The 23327-nt window shown below is 41.1% G+C and overlaps 1 protein-coding gene across 1 annotated transcript in view; it reads right to left on the minus strand.

The window, feature by feature from the left end:
• Positions 1 to 3663: 3663 nt before the first annotated feature.
• Positions 3664 to 23327, minus strand: part of LOC140949035 (dedicator of cytokinesis protein 1-like) — a 49927-nt gene continuing 30263 nt past the window's right edge. Inside the window, exons 38-60 of the mRNA XM_073398287.1 lie at positions 23017 to 23088; positions 22509 to 22585; positions 22074 to 22162; positions 20679 to 20777; positions 19743 to 19806; positions 19529 to 19569; positions 18908 to 18998; positions 18058 to 18159; positions 17162 to 17251; positions 16526 to 16630; positions 14484 to 14570; positions 13939 to 13993; positions 13380 to 13461; positions 13129 to 13201; positions 11559 to 11645; positions 11078 to 11254; positions 10081 to 10164; positions 9414 to 9560; positions 7996 to 8084; positions 7761 to 7872; positions 6875 to 7083; positions 5864 to 6128; positions 3664 to 5485 (exon numbers count right to left, since the gene is read on the minus strand). Of these exons, the coding sequence (XP_073254388.1) occupies positions 4454 to 5485; positions 5864 to 6128; positions 6875 to 7083; positions 7761 to 7872; positions 7996 to 8084; positions 9414 to 9560; positions 10081 to 10164; positions 11078 to 11254; positions 11559 to 11645; positions 13129 to 13201; positions 13380 to 13461; positions 13939 to 13993; positions 14484 to 14570; positions 16526 to 16630; positions 17162 to 17251; positions 18058 to 18159; positions 18908 to 18998; positions 19529 to 19569; positions 19743 to 19806; positions 20679 to 20777; positions 22074 to 22162; positions 22509 to 22585; positions 23017 to 23088 (3329 nt within the window). The 3' untranslated portion in view covers positions 3664 to 4453. The remainder of the gene's footprint in view (positions 5486 to 5863; positions 6129 to 6874; positions 7084 to 7760; positions 7873 to 7995; positions 8085 to 9413; positions 9561 to 10080; positions 10165 to 11077; positions 11255 to 11558; positions 11646 to 13128; positions 13202 to 13379; positions 13462 to 13938; positions 13994 to 14483; positions 14571 to 16525; positions 16631 to 17161; positions 17252 to 18057; positions 18160 to 18907; positions 18999 to 19528; positions 19570 to 19742; positions 19807 to 20678; positions 20778 to 22073; positions 22163 to 22508; positions 22586 to 23016; positions 23089 to 23327) is intronic.

Here is a 23327-nt window from a genome sequence, read left to right on the forward strand (position 1 = left end):
TACACAGAGAATGCATAAACCTACATGAAGGCCGTTTACGCAATAAAATGCATTTACATTCCACTTTGAAAGGGTGTTTTTTGTGTGTTAAAAGATTTTGACCAATCACAAGAGTTGAAAACAATAGCCAAGAAAAGTTTACAATTTTCCCACACAGGATTTCTTTGTTATTCAAACTGAGACCAGATTTTGTTATATTGAAGATGGTTGGAAAGTAAGGATGAATTTATGTACTGCTTTATGAAGTTTTGTTAACTTTTGCTGTTTAAGCCAATCAGAAGTACGTACAGACACTAGAAAAGTAAGCACCTTTTTTGCATTCCAACATGTTCGTTGCCGTTCAGTGCTATCGTTCTTATCTGGACCGTTTCCTAATACAATGTTACAAATGATAGTCAAAAAAGTTGATTCAGTAGGATATTTCGTTTGATCGCTACGAGGTACTATAGACGGTTAGGTAATATAGACTATTATGTTTTAGTAAAATCCAACTAGTGGTCTATTATCAATGCTGCGTTCTGATTGGTTGAGCTACTACTAGGCTATATGTTATAGCCCACTAGTAGGGAAAAGCACCGGCTTTTTGGCGGCAAAAAGGATCAAAGTGTAGCTTTAAGTAGCTAAAACTTTGTTATTCTCGATGTTTTTGAGCAACTAGTTGGATTTTACTTACTTAAACAATTATTGCTCTCGCCCTCATTGCCCGAATGGGCTATTGACACAGCCCATTCGGGCTGGAGGAATAATTGTTAATTAGTTTCTACTAGATCTAAAATTTACGATATAAAAAGACGAATTTATCACATACATAAAGCAGATTTAATACATGAATTTTAAATTTAGCAAAGTTCTTGGTTTAGAACTAAATAAAGGATAATTATGGGATAGACTCCTGTTTGTTGCCAGGTAGACCATTGGCTACGTAGTGACCGTCACCTTTGTAACAACTCCATGTAATAAGAGTGTTGAAAGGATTTTAAATCTGAGCACAGTCGGCTCCCGATAAATCGAACCATAGTAGGGAAATCGAAAAAGGTCTAGTTAGCGGGAGTTCGAGTTGTTGGGAATTTGAAGCAAATAACCAGAAGTAAGAAAATTGTATGGGGAATGAATGCAAGTAACATGCACACGCCAAATTTGACAAATACACAGCACTGGACACTGTATTTAAACTGGACCGACAAAAAAGTAAAGACAGAATACATGGTTGCTAAAATAATTTCAATGTTTAGGACTGCAGTACACTATTTTTTACCCTGGATTCCAGAGGCTTTTCATGCGCGGTTTCCGGTTTCGGTCAAGTCTTAAAAAGTGACCCGCTGCTCGTGTCTTTGGCCTTCGGCCGAAGACGTGTCGGCCTGTGGCCGACGAAGCTCTTCGTCGCACGCGAGAAAAAACCTCTGGTACCCAGGCTAACTTTTTTTCGACTTGTCAGGCGATTAAGAGCCTCTTCACAGGAGCCCGGTTGACCGGGCTGGCCCGGTTACCGGGACGGGACCGGGACCAATTTCTAGAAATTTCGCCTTGGGTTCATATGAGAAATTTCAGCCCGGTCTCCGAGATGAGAAAAGGCAGAGCGAGGATTTCTGGCGCGAAATGCGAGAAAGAAATCAAACGTGGCGAAGCACAAAAATCATAACTTTCGTGTCTGTCATAGCTTTGGCAACTCTCATAGCTGTATCACTGCAGTTAAATGGGATGCTTATGATGTGGAAAATACAGCAGGCAACGCAAGACGATGCAATCCGGTTAAAGCGTTCGTTACAATTAGCTCACGTGCCTGATTGCTCACTCTTTTTCGACGCTTGGCACGCGCGCGAGTATGCAATCGGGCACGTGAGCTAATTTTGACAAACTTTTTAACGGTATTTAGTCTTGGACCCTGAAGAAGGCAGCATTGCCGAAACGTCGGTCAAGACTCTTAAAATAACAGCGTCAATTTTCAAATTAAATTGGTAAAATTTTCAGCCCGCTTGCCGAGATTCCGAGAACCGAGCCAGACCGCCCTCTCATGTGAACAAATGAAAATTTTACAAAGGATTCAGCGCAGAGGTAAGGCGAGGTCTCGGAAACCGGGCCAGCGCTGTCAACCGGGCTCATGTGATCGAAGAGGCCCTAAAAAGCATGGTTCGAGATATTGAGGGTAAATTTATATAGAATGATCTGAAAGGAAACAAAAGCTACTTCCGAGTTAGCGGGAGGTTCGAGTTATCGACGAGGGTCCGAGTTGCCGAGGGTAAAATTACAGTAAATGTATGATGGAAATCCAGGGGAAATCTATTTCGGTTCGAGTTAATGCGAGGCTCGAGTTTATAGCAAGGGTTCGAGTTATCGGGAGTCGACTGTACGGAAAATGTCTACTTGACCTTCTTGTCTTTACTGTTGTATAAGAAATATTGCAACGAAAATACGACTGATCCTCGAAAGAGCACCCTCCCTCGAAAAAGAAACCCTCTACAGACCAAAAAACATTCGCTCATGTCAATCACCTGAAGTCACAACTGGCCTGCCAGACCGGTGACCGGTGATTTTGAAGAAGACATGGGCTTTCTTTGAGAATTTTTGCTGTAAACTGAATTTAGGAATGGGAAGATAAGATATAGCTAGTTTTCTCTTTACAACTGGACTTGTCTAGCTGGTCTGTTCCGTCCATGATCTCGCCCCATGTAATTTTTTGTCTAGTAAAACCAGAAATCCTGGTCATTGGAATCCGGAATCCCACTGACGATTGGAATCTGGAATCCAAGTTCCACTGACAAAGACTGGAATCCAATACCTGGAATCCAGAATCCAAGACTCTTTTGGATTCTCTTACATGGGGCGAATGCCTCAAATACTTCAAAAAAAAGATCAAAGAGTTATTGCAAGAGAGACATCTACATAGTCAGTTATCAATTATGTATCTTGTAACAGCTCCACTCTTACACAGTTCCTTATACAGCCCCTGGCAAAAGCTCGAAGAAGATCCGTTTACCGGCCAGCCAGACGGGTGTGTTTGAAAATGAAATGGGCTTCCTTTGAGAGTTTCTGCTGTTTGTGTAAATGTATTTGCCTTGTTGGGAAAGTTGCCCTCATCTAAGTACTTCCCGCTGTCACTCGAGGATGACAGAGCTGATCGTCACGTGCGAAAGCAGGAATCGACACCAAAGATCAGATGATACGCGGAGGGCGCCTTGTTTTAGGCAGCGCGAGTGGTTTTGTGCTACCCAGTTGCGGCTGTCCCATGATACCCTGAGCACTCATTTGTCCGCGCTATAGGTCTCGTATCAGTTGTTAAAAAGGTCGATAACGCTATCCACTGGAAAAATTTCTATCCAAGAGAAAACGCCATTAGTTTCCCTAGTACTAATCCACCGGAAAGTACCCTGCGAGCAGAGGTTCTTTGCGGCATGGATTTTAGCACTCAAAAAGTCGTTCGCGTCGCTTGTCAATCGCGAACGACTTTGTTAATGCTAAAAGCAATCGCACTTGTAAAAGTATTATTCAATTAGCCCCTGGTCCCTGGTGACGACGGCACTCATAGTGTTCGCTCCTTGATACGCAAGAATGCCGAAACGGCCGCTGATTAGAGCGAGAACGACGACTCCAGGTACGGAATTGCGCCGTGGTTGGAAAGAGAATAAGGATCGTTACATTTTTTAGTGATAGAGACGTTACTCGCAATGAATAGAGAAATGATTTATTTCCTAGCTCTTTTCCACAAGTTTATCATGTACAGTTTTCGGTAGCATAAGTGAGACGACACCACATTTTTCCGATTGAAATTAAAAATTTCATAAAAATTATAAATAACTACATAAAAATGGTACTTCAAATGGCGATAAGTGGCCAGGTGGTACTTATAAATCTTTAAACTTGATAAAAAATCTGTATATTACTAAAGCTATTTACTTTTGACCATGATAAAAGATACTACAAAACCGTTTGCACAGCAGTGACTTTAGTTGTTGTGATGATTTGCCTATATTATTCCAGAGAAAAGTTTTTGTCATAAATTTTGCTTATAAAACTGTTTTAGTATGTACAACACGTGTGATTTAGTCAGGTTTCACACTGATAATTTCTTAAACTGACAGCCAGCCAAGCAGTGTAGATGTACAAGAGTACAAAGTAATCTTGGCTGTAACAAATTATATTGCCCAATTAAAATCATATTGCTCATTCACGTATTCGTCGAAATAGCAAGTGAACCAGCCCATCAATTCGAGAGGGGAACTGGGCCGAGAAACTTGTCGCAAAGACTTCTGGGATTGATTGATGGGCGCGTCCCAGAAACGATCCCGGAAACAATTGCGGGACGTATTTCGGCTCCAGTTCCCTTCCCGTTTCTAAAGTGGCGAGGTCGAGGCTGCGCGTCGGAAAATAGACATACTTTTGCGTATCAGATACAATTGATTATTATTTTAAATGGGACGACTGATACGAAAATTCATCTGTACATGGAAAGGTCTCGTCACGTTTCCTTTCCTTCTGCATTCTCGGCCTTTCGTTTAGATGCTGGAGAACTGCCTGCCGATTTAGAAGCGTAAGGCTTCGGCTTCGGTGGAGGTGCTCGAGGCGTTGAAGATTGTGATGGTCGTGGGGGTTTGGGCGGGGGGGTCTTCAGCCCCTGATCGGATGTAAATTGAAGTGACATCCGCGGTTTCACAGGTGGTGGAACCCTTTCTTGGCCTGAGCCTTCAAGGTGCAGTCTTCGCCCAGACGCATCTGAGGCAGACCGGGATAACAGGCCAGGTCTACTGGACGAGCCTACCGTCCCTCTTCGAGGAATGGGGACTGGTGTTCGAGGCTTCGTTGTTGGCTCGTCACGTGACATGAACCTCATTTCCGGGTTCGTATTTGATGAGGTCGTTTCTGAAATGAACCTACTATCAACTGAGGATGAATATGTGAGTCTATTTTTAACAGGTACGAGCGGCGGACTTGAGTCTATCACTGTCGGTACGCTTCTCGAAAAAAAGTCTATATTTCTTGGGGTTGAAGACATTGGCATCGTCCCCGCAAGAAAATCTCTCTTCGGCAGCGGTGGACTCTTAGGCGACCGATCTTCAGCATCAAAAGATGACGACGCTGAATAATAACTGCTTTCCGAAACCCAGCTGGCAACTGACTGACTAGGAGATGACACAATGTCATATGGCACTCGGGGGGATGTCGGAGGTGATACGTAACTATATCCGTTGGAACTCGGTGATGCGAAGTCGCCCACTCCCGGTCGGGAATTCGTGGCGAGTAATGTTGATTCGGAAGACACCGAAGATCCACGAGATTCCGGGGGAAAGGGATTGGGAATTGTATTGCCCAAGCTATCGACAAATTCCCCCGAAGGAGACAGCGGGGACAGTGGACATGTTGGGTCGGAAGGTGGATCAGAAAACACTGATGAGGCCCGGCTGGATGCGGTGCTTGCGTAACTTTTTCTTTTCTCGGGAAGCTCCGGCGCTAAACTTGAACTGTTTTCTGGGGTTGCAATGGTAGAGCGACGCTTGAAAAAAGAGAAGAGAGAAATGAAAGAATATTAACCATAACAATACGTGACGATGAGTCCAACTTTTGTCCAAAGTGAGAGGCAAGTGTTAATGTTAGCTTAGGGGAGGGGTAGGTGGACAGTTTCCCAGAAACCTAAATTAATCCCGACTTTTAGCTCTTTATTTCACTGCAGAAGAAATGATGGAGTCTCGGTAGGTAGCTCTGACGTTTGCGTCCGTGGACAAAATCCTAAGGTAGAACCATTCAAATTAAACCTTTTTTACTTTCACATGGTGCTATTTCTTTCTTCACCATTTTACAAATGAAATTTAGAAATTTTGCTGAACTTGGCTTCGGTCAACTTTGGCATTGAAAGGGATCATCCATTTCTTACCTGTGAAACGGGAGAGAGGTCTACTTCAGCTGACATCCGAGACACAGATTTCTTTGGAGGCAGAGCAGGGAGATTGTCCTGTTCAGCAGGACGCTCTGCTTTGGTTTCATCAACTGTACCTGAACCATTAACCGCAAAAGTAGTCGGTAGACCGCCCGAGCTTCGTGAAGGGAGTGGTGGTGGTATGGGAGTGGAGCTGCTTTCGGCAGGACTGGACGCATAAATACTCTTACGCTTTGGAGGGAGGGCAGGAGAAATTTCTCCACTAAAATGAAAGAGGATAACAAAAATGATAAGTATAGAAAACAAGGCAGTGTTTCCTTGTAGTCGCCCAGTATAGACTGAAGAACCAGAGGCGAATCTAGACCTTCAGATAAAGGAGGGGGAGGTCATCCAGACCTTGAGATATCGGGGGCGCGGGCGGTCTCTAAAAAAATTTATTTCGGCCCTTCGGGCCTCAGTTTGGTCTAAAAATAAGGGGGGAGAGGAGGTGGGGTCCCCAGGCCCCTCCTCTGGATCCCCCACTGAGAACTACAGGTGCCAAACACTTGCACAACGCTTGCTTTGTACGAGAACTGATTAATAGATCTGGGGTTTTTTTTTCAGTTAACGTAATGAGTATTCTCGTACGGGGTGGTAAAAGAGAGCTTACAAGGGGTCTAAAGCCAAAGCAAACGTCCGACAGCAAATACTTTTATACATTCGACGCTCCCCGTTTGAATGAAATATGAAGCTATCGTCACTGACCGCTTACATAAGCGACAGCGACTTCTTTTTTCAATTACAGGCTGGTCTTTTTTTGTTTTTAAGATCTAGCCAGCGTCCACTCAGTGGGAAAAGCATAAATCAAACTTCGGGTTAAACAAAAACAAAATCTCTCACGCTTCGTAAAGGATTACCTCTAGCTACATGCCCTTCAGTGTATTCCCGAGAACGCCGCTTTCGAGAGCTGTGACTTTATTACACTAAACAAAAAAACCACAACAATAACAACAACAAAAAAGACATTACTTGTCTTGTAGTGGCGAGGTCGCCGCTCTGATCAAGCTCGCCGGCGATGAACTCCTTTGGAGAGACTTTCGTTTAACAAGACCAGCTCTACGAGGAACCGTTTCAGGGGAGTCCGCGGATGAAATGTCTGATTTGGAGCCCTTCTTTGGAACTGGCGGGGCTGATTCATCTATTTCCGTAAGAGCGTCTAGTGACTTGGATCCAGAAATCTGCGAATGGAACCAGAAAGACAACTCAAGAAGGGAACTGGCGATTGACTTGAAAGAGGGACCTTAACCCACTTACTCATAGCTCAGGTCATGGCGAAATGGCTAGAAACCTATGGTGTCAACTACTGTGTTTGTATTTGCCTAATCATTTGCTAAGTTTTTACAAAAAAAATTGAAATATTTATTCATTGAAAATATTTCTCCGTTTCTGATTGGCTCAAATCCCCAGGCTAATTCTTCATGACTAGAGTTTACCAAATTTGAAAGACGTTTGCGATATCCGATAAATGACATGAATGGTACAGGATAACGACAGAAAAAAGGACATGGCAACCGACAAGCCCTGGGTACGAGATTTTGTTAGCTCAGCTGTTTTTTTTTTCTGGTTCCCGAAACCCGGGTTTAACCTCCATTCAGGTGGCACTCTAGCCCTCAAAAAGTAACTGACCCCAAAATCGTTGATAAGTTTTAGTGTTCACCAGTCAAAATGGCGAGAGGCAAAACTTGACCTGTCTCACTTAAATCGATGCACTGCACTTGTGGGAATGCATTGAACAAACAACATCCCAGAGGTAAGTTCATTCAATTTTTTGTATATAACCTAGCTGCATGAAGTAATGCCTCCAAGAGTCATAAAGTTTACAAAGAAAAAAAACAGGAACGAAATCATGCACTACCTTACGGGTTTGTTGCTCCTCCTTCTCCTCCTTCGGGTACCACATGCTCTTACGCGGTGAAGTCATCTCGCTTTGGCGTCGTGTTGGTTTGGAATTCGTCCCTGAGTTAACGCTGATGATAAAATAACCTTGTGTCAGATAAACCACTATAACAAACTTAGTTCGCAAGAACTTAAACAGTTGTGAGAAGATGAACTCAGTGTAGAGTAAGCACCAAGCAAATGACGCAACCTACTCTCGCTGAAAGTCGCCAGGTAAACTATGCTTTCTCTCATCCTTTTTGATCCTTAGACTTGGAGACGGCGGAATCGGCGGCAGTGGAAGCTAAGGAATTAAAAAAAAAGAGTTATCATTTTCAAATTCCGCACTTCTCACGGAGGTAACGGCCATGAGTATATACAGAGACTGGGTTGGCGATGTGTTTAACTCCGCTATATAGGAGACTGTTTTTGGGAAGGATTTGGTAATATTACTCGTCATAGCTAATAGAGGAAGTGCTAGCTTTCCCGAAACATTCCCTGACCTTAAAATGGCACCATAACCAAAAAAAAAAAATTCACTGGGATCGTTAAGGCTTGGTATGTCTCTCTGCTAACAACATAGCCTGCGTAGCACACCACCACTGGGGCCTCACCTTTTTTCCTTGCTTTTTTTAAAATTACTTTCAATGTTTTTTTAACGAGGTTTGAGTGCATTGGCACAAACTTCCGATTCTTCCCGACAATCAAACGAACATTTCCAAAGATAGGATGGGGTAGCTCGAAGTTACGAAAAACATTTTAGGTGATTCAGGACAATAGTTAGATATATCTAATCTGTACGCTTTGATAGAAAGTGCTAGCATAATTCTTGGCATAAATTAATTCGTCATTACCAGTATAATTTTCATGTATTTCCCTAAAAAAGCACCGCGAACATAATTTGCATTTTTGGCTAGTTTTGCAGCACAAAATCGTCATTTATTGATCATGCAACCAATTTGTTTTGACCCGAGAAAAGTGTTACGGGTAAACTTAAGAACAAAAATCTTTTCTTTGTCTGCTTATTGTCATATTTCATGGGACCTGAGTCCGACAGGAAGTGATCCAGGACCTTTCCTTGTGTTTTTTGTTTGAGTTTTTATATTTTTTAGAGAAAAATTTTGCACTCTGTTAAGAAGTTTCTAGACGTAAATAGGGTAAATGCGTTTGCCATTTAGTTGTTTTTTGCATAGTTATTGAGGTATTTTTACCAAATTTAGGGCCTGTTTACATGGAGGTTGGGGACCCCAGGCAGGTGAGGTAATCGGCATAGGTGGGGTAACCCGCCTGTTCATATAATCTCTTATTTGAATTTGATCACGTTTACATGATAGGTGGAGTGACCATATGAGAGATTATATGGACAGGAGGGTTAACCCACCTAAGCAGGTCACCTCACCTACCTGAGGTCCCCCACCATCATGGAAACAGGCCCTTAAAGTAAAAAGTAGAAGCATAATTTCTGTATATTTTGCTAAAATGAGCATAGTTTACAAAAACTAGCATAATTATTAGCATACTTTTAGAAATATACGAGCACTGCTAGTAGCATATTATGCTACTTCTTCGAACACAATCTATCAAATGGCAATATATCTAACTACTTTCACTGATTTAAATTTCTAGAACCTACATCTTTAGGTCTCGGCGGCTTCTTCTCCTTTCCAGTAACACGAGCCTGCATATCTGCAAAGCACGTCTCCAACTTTTGGTGAAATGGACGCAAGTCTTTGGTGGCTAATTGGTCATGAAGTTTCAGACCCTTCTCCAATATCGTGACCTACAATGACAGAATGTTCGCAGAAAAAAGTAAATCAGACACGAAATCAGGGAAGCGTGAAAAAAGCCCCGTGCAAATGGACGTAACATTGTTGGCCAACAACTCCCAACACTATTGGATGTTGCATGTTGCGTCTGTTTGCACACCCTGTTGCATGTTGTTGCGTGTTGTTGCACAAAAATTGTATTGAAACCGGTCAAAAGTTTGAGCCAACAACTCCCAACATTTCTTTTGTTCCGTGATCGGCGAAGCGTTGCGCAACAATGTTGGATCCGTTTGCAAAGCTCTTCCAACAGTGTTGGGGCCACGCACGCGCATAACCCATGGTCTCTAAAGTCTTATGAGTTGTATCCTTCCCACGATGCCCTACAGGTGCCAGCATCGTTGGGAGTTGTTGCATCCGCTAACAAACCACTGCCAACACGGACGCAACAACTCCCAACATTGTTAGCCCAACAATGGTGGGAGTTGTCGTTCTGTTTCCACGTAACTTAACTATGACCAACTGTAGATCCCTGACCTGCTTCTCCATGGTCCGTTTAAGTCGATCGACAATCTCTTTATCGGTAGGATTCTTTTGCAGATACTCCGGGATGAAAAATGCCTACAAGGTGGAAAAGAAAGAAATTTAACTAAGGGGATAAAACAATATTACCGTTAGTTTAAGCCATAGACAAGTTAACTGCGCACAATGGGAAGATCTTTAAAGTTAAAGGCGCACAATGGGAGAATATATTATTCATTCAAAATATTTCCCCGATTCTGACCGGCTAAAAGCACACGCATAATTCACCATTACAAGCTACTGATGACCAAATTTGAAAGAATTTTGCGATGAATGAACAGATGACGTCAAAAGTGCAGCCTTCATGCAGTTAATGCACCCCTAACCGAGAAGACTTGGGGACGAGGTTGAGTGGTTTTGGTTGTGAAAACAAAAATGGCGGACATTTCACTCGTTCCAAGAGTAAGAACTAGGCGAAATAATAGCTAAAAACATGGCAAGAACTGCAAAAAGACAACTCGAAGGGCGACATCTTCTATTTGGAGAATATTTGCGGAGCTGAACAACCCTAAACGTGCACTATCGACGATGAACTTAACATCGATGGAGGTAAGCTTGTTTTAGCTATGTTTTTGAACTAGGAATTATTTTGAATGAATAATAAAACGATTATTGAATTCGGCTTTCGTATCACATGAAGAATTACGGAGATCTCGGAGAGTGTTATCCGTCGAGGCCGTAACACCCTCCTCGATCTCCATAATTCTTCATAAGATACTCAGCCTCATTCTAACGTTAAAAGCGCCCATTCAAGTTAAACCCCGCAGAAAGGATCATAAACGAGTAGGCCGGTTTTTCCAGGAAGGTAATTCAGCATCGATAATACAGTAACCTTTCATAAATATTGTAGAAGGGGAGGGCAGATCCATACCAGTCTCCTTCCACTTTGCTATCCCTCTAATGACAGTTAAATCAAGAAGAGCTTGAGAGGGGAGGGTCAGTCAATACCAACCTCCTCATACTTGGCTATCCCTCCCATGACAGCAGCGTCTATAATACCATTAAGAATCATACTGAGGGGATTGATGCTCTGCGTGAGGTCCGATTGAATACGAGCGATGACTCTCTCCAGTTCATTGTTCTTGGATTCCATCGTTTCGACAGCATTCACCACAGGACTGATTTCCACCTGGAAACAACGACCACAACATCACTCACACAACAGACGATCCTGAGGTCCGTTACCGTGGTAAATAGGTGTGTAATTATCCCTATTTGTTATAACTTGTTATGTATATTGTAATTAAAAACTAGTATTTATTGCAAATACAGCCATAAAATGCGCCTGTTAGCCCTCTCAGGTCCTCTCACAAACCGCAATGTAACTACTTCGCAGGTCTGGGAAACTGTTTGCTCTATAGATATTCCTACACGTGTTTAAAACTGATGATAAAAAATAAAACAAAATAATGATAATAAAAAAATCTACTTACACTTTCTGAAGAAATGATTTGAGACCATCGTAGAATTCCAGGCATTGGTACGGCGGTAACGTAGGTCGTTCTCTCCAGCCACAAGTTCTACACAGAATACATATCTCAAGATCACTTAGGGCCTGTTTACATGGAGTGGGGGACCCCGGTCTAGCGGGGTTGGTTTCTTTTGTTTTCACGCTCTGTAGGACACAAAACAAAAGAAACCTACCCCACTAGACCGGGGTCCCCCACTCCATGTAAACAGGGTCTTAGAGCACTTTTTTCAAGAAATAGAGTGTTTTCACTCACGTGGCCAGCATCTATGCAAATTTATTGGAACAAAAGAAAGCGTTTGCATAAGAAAAGAGTTCACCTCCCAGAGGACTGGTTTGGGAAACCAACATGGCCGCCGTTTCATTGTTTTGGGACACCAATATGGCCGCCGTGACGTCATGTGAAAACACTCTATAAGCAACCAAATGAAAATAAAAACTTTCCCTATTTTCCGAGTTATTCTTAGTCGAGAGTACCATAGATCCAACAGCAAAGAAAAAGGTAGAATATCCTTTGGGAATGTTATTTCTTGATAAGGTGATATGACAGAAAAGCCCCACAGAAGATCTGAGCAAAGTGGGAATTAAGTACAAACTGACCCCGGGATTCAACGTTGGACTCGTAATAGTATGAAGCAAACTCTTAACCCTGTATCCGAAGCTGATCCTACCACGCAGGAAAGCCAAAGAAAAACCTTGAAATTTCAAAATCGGATTGTCTAGTGCGAATGTTGTACAAATTTAATAAGTTTTTTAAAATGAGGTCATTATCGTAAACTTAGAGCCCGTTTAGTCTTTACACGTGTCCGGAGAAATTTTTATACGGACAAAAACTTGCATGGATCCTCTTAAGACCCCGTTTACAAGGGTCTGGAAAGATGTTTGAACGGACGAATTTTTTATCCGTACAACCCGTTTACACAAAACCGTGTAAATTCTGTTAAAGATTACAGGACTGTTTGCCATTCAAAAACTTGCAATTTTCCGCGCTTCCTTGTCAAGGAAAGGCAGATAGCTATCTGTGCTAGTTTTTGTCCGTAAAAAAATTTGTCCGGACCCGTGTCAACGCGGTCTTCTATCAAAGTAATCAGCTTGAATAATTAAAACAGGAGAAAATTAGTCCATGAGCAAATCAGACTTCTAATTCTTTAAGCCAAAAAGAAGTTCACAATACTCATTGCTGAATGTCACGACGAGTTTTGGCCCTACTTCTGACTGGTCGAGAGGGCGGTGACAATCACATGAAAACGTGACAATGTAAAACCAACCAACTATCGCTACTCAGCAATAGACCGTTCCCGCATTCCTGTAAAGAAAGGCATCAAGTCGAGGCTCGGATGGACAAATACAGTGATTTGTATGAAATTGTGCACCCAAGCCTCGACCTCATTTTTTTATGTTTGCTCACTGGAGCGGGGTGCGGGAAAGGTCTATTCACTGCTTTGTGAAAAAACTTTGAGGTAAGGAGTAAACAAACACAAGTTTAACGTGTTAGTATTCAAAGCATTCTGCAACCCTGGCCAAATTCCGCTTACCGCAAAATCCTCTGACCCCGGGCGTAATGGCCGTGAATTAGTAAAGCGTTTGACGTCATTCACCCGATAATACCTAAAAATAAGCAAATATGACGCAGTAAATCTAATGAGTAGAGTTAAATACAAAAAAAGGAAACTGTGTCACGCAGTATAGCCAAATTCAGCCATGTCACGCAATATAGCCATTCGGGTCACCAAAAGTCGATAGCACTGTCCATTTTTTAACTTGGACCCAGACACTTATCACTCACCCAGCTATCTTGTCATCAACTGCTTTCCCGATAAATCTCTCCTCGTGTTCTGAGATGGGAATTACTCGACAACATTGTAGGTCTGATAAAAGTCAAGGTTGAAACACACGTCTAAAACGCAACAAGTTTGCTTATTTAAGGACACGACACAGGGGAATTAATAAACGCGCTTTAGGACTTTGGTGACAATCACAAAACAAAAGAACCACAGAGCTAAACAAGAGAGTGGGAAAATAGCGCTCAGCGGTTTTAATTGAAATGACCAACGAATGGTTGCCAGCCTAGCCTAGCTTGTCTGCCGAGCGCGCAAATGGGCAGCACAGCTGCGAACGCGAACGTTTCGCCGCTCGCCATTGCCCCTTCCTCTCTTCCAGCAGCCCCCCCCCCCCCCCCAACAAAACCGCCAGCCACGCAGGAAACAGGAAAGGAAGACGACCTCCTAAGGACGGGGCTGCAGTGGGGTCAAATTTTGCCAGCATAACCACAGTTACGGTGCAGAGAGGCAGCCTTCAGCTCTTCCACGACAGGAACTGTTTCCAAAAACTACGTAAAAGGATACATTGTTTGTCAGATTCCAGGACGTCGTCTTCTGGAGGGGTGTTCTTATCCATCATCTGCAAGACGAAACAACGCGCACACCAGCGTAAAACTTTACAAATTTATTCTTAAGGTTTGTTAATTTTGTAAATGGAATTCCCTGTTAAGTAACAAATAAGCAACAAACTAACCCGTTGAGAAACCAGCTAAGCCTTTTTTTCGCCCCATGTAAGGGAATCCGTATTCCATTTACTTGCGCAATCTGGAATGCGGAAGAATTTTACTTGTGGAATATGAAATCCTGGACTTGGGAATACGGAGTAGAGCTCAAGGAATCAGAAATCCCCCTAACGATTGGGAGTGAGAGTCGAAGTTCCACTGACAAACACTGGAATCCAGCACCTGAAATCTAGAACCTGGAATCCGGAATCCAATATGTGGAATCCAGAATCCAAGACTGTTATGGATTCTCTTACATGGGGCGACTTGTTTCAATCTAATCTGAGTCATCTTAGTAAAGAGAAAGAGTCAACTTATTAAACCACAGTTGTTGACTGTCATTCACACCTGTGCATCTGCGAACTGCGCTTGCATTCTCTGGTTAAACGAACCAATTCTCTCGTACTCTTGACCTCGATACACGAGCGCTTTGTTCTATAAAGGAAAACGAAAAAACAATAGTTACAAGTCTTTAGGAAATAACTGTTTTGCCTAGAAATACAAAGATGATGTGTTTTAAACGCGGCGTAGTCGATCAAAAGCCAGTCATTACCTTGAACCAAGGCTGAAATTTCAGGCCACACGATTGGCTTCACTTTCTCATAGAATGTTGTGAGCTGTTATTTTGGGTTTAGATGACTGGGTCTCTTTGTAAAGGATGAAGGCTTTTCCAGGAAAAAAGCAGCACCTTCTGTGGTGTTACCTTGTTCCCCTTTAACCCTATTCAGACTGGGCTTTTTTGGTCAATCTGTGACTGGGAGGGGGGGGGGGGGGGCTCCTCGGACCCCCCTCTGTATCTCTGAAACCAATAATGCTAGGGTCATGAAATTTACACACAATGATCATCTCCGTACAAAGAAGCCCCACACCCAGTTTTGACTTGCCATGCCCAATGATGACGTCACAGTGACGTCATATTCCGATTTTTCAATGTTTCTTATTATTTTTCCACTTAGATACGTAAAATATCAATAATATTGGTAAAGTCATCTCTTTGTTATCTTTTCTTATGAACTAGTAACAAGGAAACACTTGTACAGCGAGAAAAAGCAATAGGAAGCAATAAAATTTAAAATTTGAAATGGTTGTCCGCCATCTTGGATATCCGTTTTTTTGTTAAAATTATAATTTAAAGCAACTTTCAAAGGGGAAAAAGCTCAGAATGTATAAAAGAAGTATCAAACTAATGTATATTACCCAAACAAATGACTTTGGAAGTGTTATTTGGAAAATAGAGCAGCATATTTGTCAAAGCAAAAAAGTGACAAATTTTACCCCACTCCTCCCCCCCAAATATTCGATGTTGAAACATTTTGATGTAATTCAAAAACTAGTCCCAAGCAAAGACCATTTTAACAACAAAAAGCACTATAAGTGTAAAAACGCGATCTTAAAACAAAAAAATCACCATTTTTGAAATTTTCCAAAACCTATGTGTCAGAAACTGGTTGCCATAGCAACATGATTAATCACATGGACATGGTAATTATACCAAAATGTTCCTAGATAAATTTAAGGAAAAGTCAGAAAATTTGAACGTCATAGCTCTTTCGGTGTAAGAGTTATCACTATTTTGCCGGAAGGGGGGGTTCGAAAAGACCCCCCCCCCCCGGTCTGAATAAGGTTAACCGAAATGAACGAAATTTTCGAAATATTAAGTGGTATTTGTTAGTCGTACAACTCAATGCCACTATTTTTTTTCGGTACCAGAAATAGGAAACAAACAAAGGCCCCGTCCACACCTATCCGGTGAATCCAGGCGCCAAACGAATCTGCAACTTTTTGAAGCTGCTCTTCAGAGTGGAAATTTTTGAACACGCTATGAATCCGGAATCGTGTGTACGCTAAATCCGGATATTTTTTATCCGGTGACGTAACAAGATCGAGCCCAGTTTTTTACCGTCAATATTCAAGATGGTGCCGCGCGCAATGTCATCGTTTCTTTACTATTTGGACTTCAGTTTCAAGTCTTATAACCTAGGTGCAGTTCAACCTAGCATAATTACTGTACACTTCAATTACGCCAAATGGATGTTCCACGTTATGAGGCTTCTCTCCATGTCGAACGGAAGTTAAACAAGCGGACTAGAGATTGGTGGGACGATTTTGTCAGCGAAACAATTATTGAAGAATGATGGCCAGAAATTTTTTGGCATGAGCTGTGCACCGCTTTATAAATTAGCTGACGATCTAAGTAAATCCGGATACAAGTGGACGTCGAAATTGTTTTATCTTCCGAAAATAAAGCGAAATAAGGCTATAGAAACAAAAAATACCAATTTTTCGGAAAATTTTCACCGCGGAAATTTCCGTACAAATGGTAAGCGCCTCCCCCCCCCCCCCCCCCCCACACACACACTCCCTCCCAAATCACTTACTGGAATACTTACCCTCACTGATGACGGGAAGCCTTTGCCATAAAAACCAACTCTGAAGTATTCGGGTTCTGGTCGGACTTGCTTCATGATGTTGTCGAAGAACTTGGCCTGCTTTTTCTAGTCAGAAAAGGAAAGGTTGACAATTGCTAGTTACAGTCGGTTAAGGATAACATTTTACAGTATTAGACTCATATCCCCATCACACCTAGCGGCACGTGTATTTCAAAGTGTAGAATTTCTTTTTCCTCATAGCGCCATGCCTCATTTCATGTTAAATAAACTTTAGCCAAGCTTTCAACAATGGTTGAGTCGGTTGCCTACTTTTCTGTGGGCCATTTGGCACCCGCATTAGGACCTTCCACTTAAAAACTTCGCCTATTCACTAACAACCTGAGCCGGGTTGTTCAAAGTAGGGTTAAGTTAACCCAGGGTTAGTGCGAAATTTGAATTCAGATATCGAAGCTTAAAAAGCAAAATCAGTTTTATTCTCTTTGTCTACAAGTTGATGACTGGATGGCCTAAAAAGAATTGAGAAAATAATCTGGGAAAATTCCTTTGAACAAAAGAAAAAGAAACCCGGGTCAAAATTTAAGGGTTAGCGCTAATCGGCCTTCGAACAACTGGCCCCTGAACTATATATATACATACTAGGATATTGGCCAGCTTCATGTAATCATAGAGATATGACTGGTACTGTTCAGCCAGCTCTTTACACAGTTCAATTGCCTTCTCCCATGTCTGAAACACAACAACAACAAAAAAAATCATGAAGCACTCATAGGGTAGCAAATTTTAACGCTCTTGTTCAGAAAAACAGAACTGATTCCCTCATATTCTCGGTCCTCTTGTTCCTGGCTAACTGATACAACATCACATAAAATGGTACTGAATAACCAACACGAAATACCGTAAACGGCTTGAAAACGCATCATTTGATGTATAATCCACATCTGTATCCACTACAACATCAAGGGCTAACTGCCGACACCGGTTAATCTGAATATACTTTACACATGGCACCGAACATTACATTATTGAAATTTAACCGTTTTTGAAACAGTACTTAACCCTTATCACTATACTTCGGTCCCTAACCCTGAATTCAACTATTTTCCTTGCACAACTGTCTCTTACTCTGATTTCCCCACTTTTCTCAAAAATGTGCCCTATAAATTCGCATAAATATAGTGTAGCGTTGTGTAATTAACATAAGGTGTCCAAGCTGATTTTAAAGTGTCCATTCTAAATACAACCATAGGAGAAGTGCTTCGAAACAAGCTATAGCGGTGTTCATCAAAGTAAGTTTCAAGCTTTAAAACGTCATAATAAGTCGAATTCATTTCAATACATTTAGAGGGGACCTTATATCCGGGCGCTTATAATCGGGTGTATTTTTTGTCACACTTTGTTGGGCCTGGGGGCAGTTTATAAGCGACAGTTTACGGTATAAGTGAAGATATTGGCTCGTTTGGAACTCTTTACATTTGCCGAAGACACAGCCTTGGCACAATCCCATACCATTTCCTTATAAGGAGATCAAGTACCTTTCCTTTGTCCAGGAAGTCAATAGCGTCCAAATATAACTTTTCCTTCAGCTGAAACTGCGTTTGTGCATCAGGGGAGTCTTTGATCACTACATCAGACCACTGAAAAAAGAAACAAAAGAAATATGATTAATTCTTAAGCAGATTTAGACTGACACTTCAACGAAATTTCACGATAGTTTTCGTTTAGCATCTCTACGCTTTTACCCCAAGTGTAAGTTTTCCTACCCTGTTAAAAACTTTAACCGCTATACACAAGCGACAATTGACAAAAATCCGTACCTAATTCCAGACCCTGGTTCGACAGAAACCATATCCTTTATAAGACTCAACCGATTAATAATATCAACACCCCATATCAGGCCAGAAGGCGAACTTAACTTATAGTGATATATGAGAGCAATTCCCTTGTCCGCCTTCGCACCATCTGTTAAACCAGTGAAGAGTTAACTCGAAACCACGAGTGACACGCTAAAACGCATTTGGACAAGCCGTCATACGGCTTATAGTATTGTCTGGTTAATCTGATCGTCAACATCTGTCGTGACGGGCCTGATTATTGAACTTCCCTTTTCGACACTTGAGGTAAAACGATACGATGAAATGCGGTCAGCGGTCTGCTTATCAAAGCAAGGGGACCAATGGGTTTTCGCAGATCTTTTTCTAATGTTGAGTTAAGTTTTGAATTTGCAGGTTCTTAAACAAGAATTTAACGACAATACTTGTGAATATGGACTCCGTTTAATAACACCAGGGTTATTAAAGTATAAGCATCCTTGTTCTGGTTAAGAAAGGAAAACCTGCGGTAAGCTTAATCATAATATTCCACTTCCCATCACCCTCTGCGTACCTCTAACAATTCAGCATGTTTAAGAACTGTAAAACCAGCTTCCGTGAAATTGTTGGCGGTGATATGCAGATCGCACAATCGTTCAATACATCTGGTAAAATAAATGATGGGAAGAAATGAATAAATAAATAAAACATGTTTGGTCGCTGAGCACAGATAGAGCGATTTTCGTATGACCTTAAAAAATGGTTTCGGTAAGTGTTTGTTATTTGTTTTATCAGCCAATGGATGAAAAGATCAAAACATGGACTCTTCGTTTTCCCGCCAAAGAAAACCCTAATATGGAGAAGGCATTGCTCGATTGGCCACTTGTGTTGCAGGATGACGTCAAAGCGAAGTATTGGATGATTTCTAGAAAGTTCTCGGGCATGAAGTTTTTTCACCCGAGCATTCGCTTAACCAACCAAAAGCCACGCACGTTTGTATCCGTTCGATAAACCAATCAAATCGCTCTATTTCCGTTCGTTTGTTGTTTCTGTTTTGTTCGCGCGTTTTCATTTCAAGGTCATACGAAAATCGCTCTATACTTTTACTTGAAAAGCTAAGTACTGTATTTGACAGAAAGAAACGAGTAATTTACAGACAGCAACATAAACTCTTTCTAGGAAAAAGCTCATTTACCTGATGTACATGTCCTCGCGATCAATTTTCTTGTAGAATTCCTTAAATTAAAAATAGCACAAATTAAACTTCTTCCACAAATTTAGCACCGATGGAAGTGAAAGCCTTAGCAATCCATTTTTATTGAATTTACATTTGATTATGTCTATGGTGACAACACCATCAAGTGTATTGCCGTTTTAGATTCTCAATAGCAAAATAGGTTACACTTTACCAGTAAATTTACAAGGCAGCTCATTTTCTGTTCCCTGTCGTCTAACTCTTCGGCAGACACTCTCCTGTTAAACAATCATAAACTACAAACATTAACCACAAAGGACGCAGTATTCTGCTTGCAGAATTTAATATGTAAACAATCATGCATTTTGAGACATTAGAAAGGGTCCCTTACATTTGCGATTTACGATAAGTTTATGACTATACATACATGCATAAGCATTTATTTGTCATAGAAAACTAATTTCCAAGTTTATTGCCATTAATATGATCACCGATCAGGCGAGGTTCCACCGTACCTTAAAAAGTACAGTGTAGGTCACAGGGATAAGAGCACTTGCACGCGTGTAAATAGAGTGCAATATGGCGGATTTACAACTGAATACACGAAAAAACATGCGTGTAAAAAATTTACGAGAACATTTACACGCAAGATGTGTGTATTTGTCAAAGGCAAATTTCCTTTTTTTGACTTCAAACAGAAGTACCGCCACTTAAAAGTACTGTAGAACAGCTTGATACTCAGCGCTATATCACAGCATGTCGATTACAAACTTGAACTATATAATATGCCTTCTAAATGACGGGGGATTATAAAACTCTAAGGCTGAGAATGGTTTATGTGTGGTGCGCCAGGAAAGCCAAGTCTCGACAGCCAAGTTAATTAGAAGATGAACTTTCGAAGACAATGAAACACAATGGACTTGAGAACAGAATGATTTAATTCTAAACATTACCAGTCGTTGATTTGGTCTTAGGGCTACCCCAAGGGAAGGGAAGAGGTGAGGCCCTGGGGACCAGGCTGTATGAGCACCGCCCCTGGATGTACTTGGTCTCTGGTGTAATAAGCATTCTACTGAGGAGCAGGGCAAATGAAAAATAAAAAGTGCACTATTACATAACAAAATTCCTTCCTGTCCCTTGTTTTACCCACCTGTACTCCAAAAGTAACTTCAGGAGGTCTGTAACTCGGTTGACAAACGCTATGCCTTCACTGCTGAAAACAAAATTCTCTTCAAACTTTTCCGTCAAGCTGAGAAAGAAAGAAAGAAAGACGAACAATTAATTGCCTAAAGACCTAAAGGTGCAGGATTGATAAATTGAAATGGAATGTAACTTTGGAGTGAGTCAACGTCCTGTGAGATACATATGTGCTTCAAAATTTCATGCAGAATATTAAGTAATGATCCGGGTAAGGTGGATAACAATTTCTTTTGTTATGCGGCAACGGTGCTTTCCCCTCATAGGAATGTTCTCATTTTTACACAGAGAATGCATAAACCTACATGAAGGCCGTTTACTAGCTTGCGTAGCTGGCGGTATTGTGTAGTGGTCGAGTGAGATTTGGCGGTGGAGCCGTTGTAAAAACCAAATTAAACTTTAATCTCGCACCCACACAATACCGCCAACTACGCAGGCTAGCCGTTTACGCAATAAAATGCATTTACACTCCACTTTGAAAGGGTGTTTTTCTGTGTTAAATGATTTTGACCAATCACAAGGGTTGAAAACAATAGCCAAGAAAAGTTTACAATTTTACATGTTCCCCACATAGGATTTCCTTGTTATTCAAACTGAGACCAGATTTTGTTATATGGAAGATGGTTGGAAAGTAAGGATGAAAATACGTACCGCTTTATGAAGTTTTATTAACTTTTGCTGTTTAAGCCAATCAGAAGTAAGTACAGACAATAGAAAAGTTAGCACCTTTTTGCATTCCAACATGTTCGTTGCCGTTGTTGCTATCGTTCTTATCTGGACCGTTTCTTAATAGGAATAATATGTTATTCTATAACTACTTTACTGTAGCAGGAATTGGCCACTAGCACGATAGTGTCATTTTACTACTACTACTACTACCAGATTGCTTTTTTGTGCAAATTTGGGCTTTCGTTATTCAAACCTCACTGGGATTACCAAATTTAGATATGAAAGAAAAAAAGAAATGAATCCTGGCCTTAGGGCCTGTTTTCATGGAGGTGAGGGACCCAGGTAGGTGACGTAACAAGCTCAAGTGGGGTAACCCGTTTGTCCATTTAATCTAATTTTCATTTGATTACGTCTACATGATAGGTAGGGTGACCATACGAGAGATTATATGGACAGGCGGCTTACCCCATCTAAGCGGGTTACTTCACCTACCTGGGGTCCCCCACCTCCTTGTCAACAGGCCCTTAGTGGTAACAAGACGTCATTGTACAAATGGCTTATCAAGCCCAAAAACTAAAGAGACGTTTATTCTTTTCCAGTTGTCAGATCGTCCCTGGCAGATGATACCGTCGTTTTTACTGCAAACTCTTGTTTATCCCTGGGATTATATCTTTCTTACATTTGCTTGAAGAGTTTCTTGTATTCCTTGTCGCCTTTTTTGTCCACGCTCACAAGTCTGTCGAGCTCGTTCACTATTTTGGTTTCAACCTAAAAAAGGATAACTTTTAGCAGAACTGGGATATAGAATTAGATTAGATTAGAATTGTTAAAAGCCTGAAATTCACAGGACACTGGACCTTAGGCAACAGTGAGTTATCAGCAAGCATGAAAGATCAAGCAAACTACACAGCCACGCGTTCAGCACGGCTGAGACCGCACTGACAATGATCATCATGATGAAAAAGCCAATCACCTCTCTTAAAAGACTAAGATTACTCCACGAAAGTTTTCAGATAGGACATGCTGAAAACAAAATAATAATTGTCGTCATAGTACCCTAAGCACAAGATTAAAGTGTTCCCTTAATTCAAGGTATAAGTTTAAATCAACACACCATGGTTGCGCAGCCTTTCGTCTTCAATTCACATAGAACCATGTCATAGAATATCGGTAATGTAGCTTTACGCAATTCTGTAATAATAAAAAAAAGGAGTTAGGGAGACTTGTGTTATGGACTGAGGTGTATTGAGGTTAGTTTTTTTGTACTAAGTAGAAAGAATAGGAGACGTCTGCACGAAGGCTAAAAATAATGGAAGCTAAAGAAAATAAACTATCAAAATAAAATGACGACTTAAGATTCAAGTTTCATTAAAATGTCAACTCTGATTGTCCCATTCGTCCTAATTGGGACATCATATTTACAACTTGTATTAGACGAAATGTAATCAAAAACCAAGAAAAAAACAACGTGCTATGAAAATTGTTGTGAGGTTTTGAGGATTTTCGGCATATGACAATAGCTAAGCACATCCAGCCGGGAAAGAGAGAGAACTGATGGTTTAATTTGAATTCTTAAAGAAGAGAGAGAGAAAGAAAGAAATTAAATGGCGTTGCCAGCTTACCTCTCTCAGGAACAAGAGTCATCTCAAGGAAAGGACAAACCAGACTAAGCATAAAATGTGTCTGAAACGAGCCTGTTAATGACAAAGGAAATATGATTTGTAGCATAATATTTCGCTATTAATTTTGAATACCGAGAATTTCCGATGAAAACTGAAATTCTGTTGTTGTTGTTTTTTTCAAATGTCGGTTGTTCGGAGAAAACTTATGTTACGTAGTTTCTTAAGAACATTAGCATGACAATTTTCATTTTCGAAGGAAACCTCGTTAACGTATCCAAATTAACTTTGAAAAAAATTATTATTTTGAATTC

This window comes from Porites lutea, chromosome 9, assembly GCF_958299795.1.
Source record: "Porites lutea chromosome 9, jaPorLute2.1, whole genome shotgun sequence".
Classification (NCBI taxonomy): domain Eukaryota; kingdom Metazoa; phylum Cnidaria; class Anthozoa; order Scleractinia; family Poritidae; genus Porites; species Porites lutea.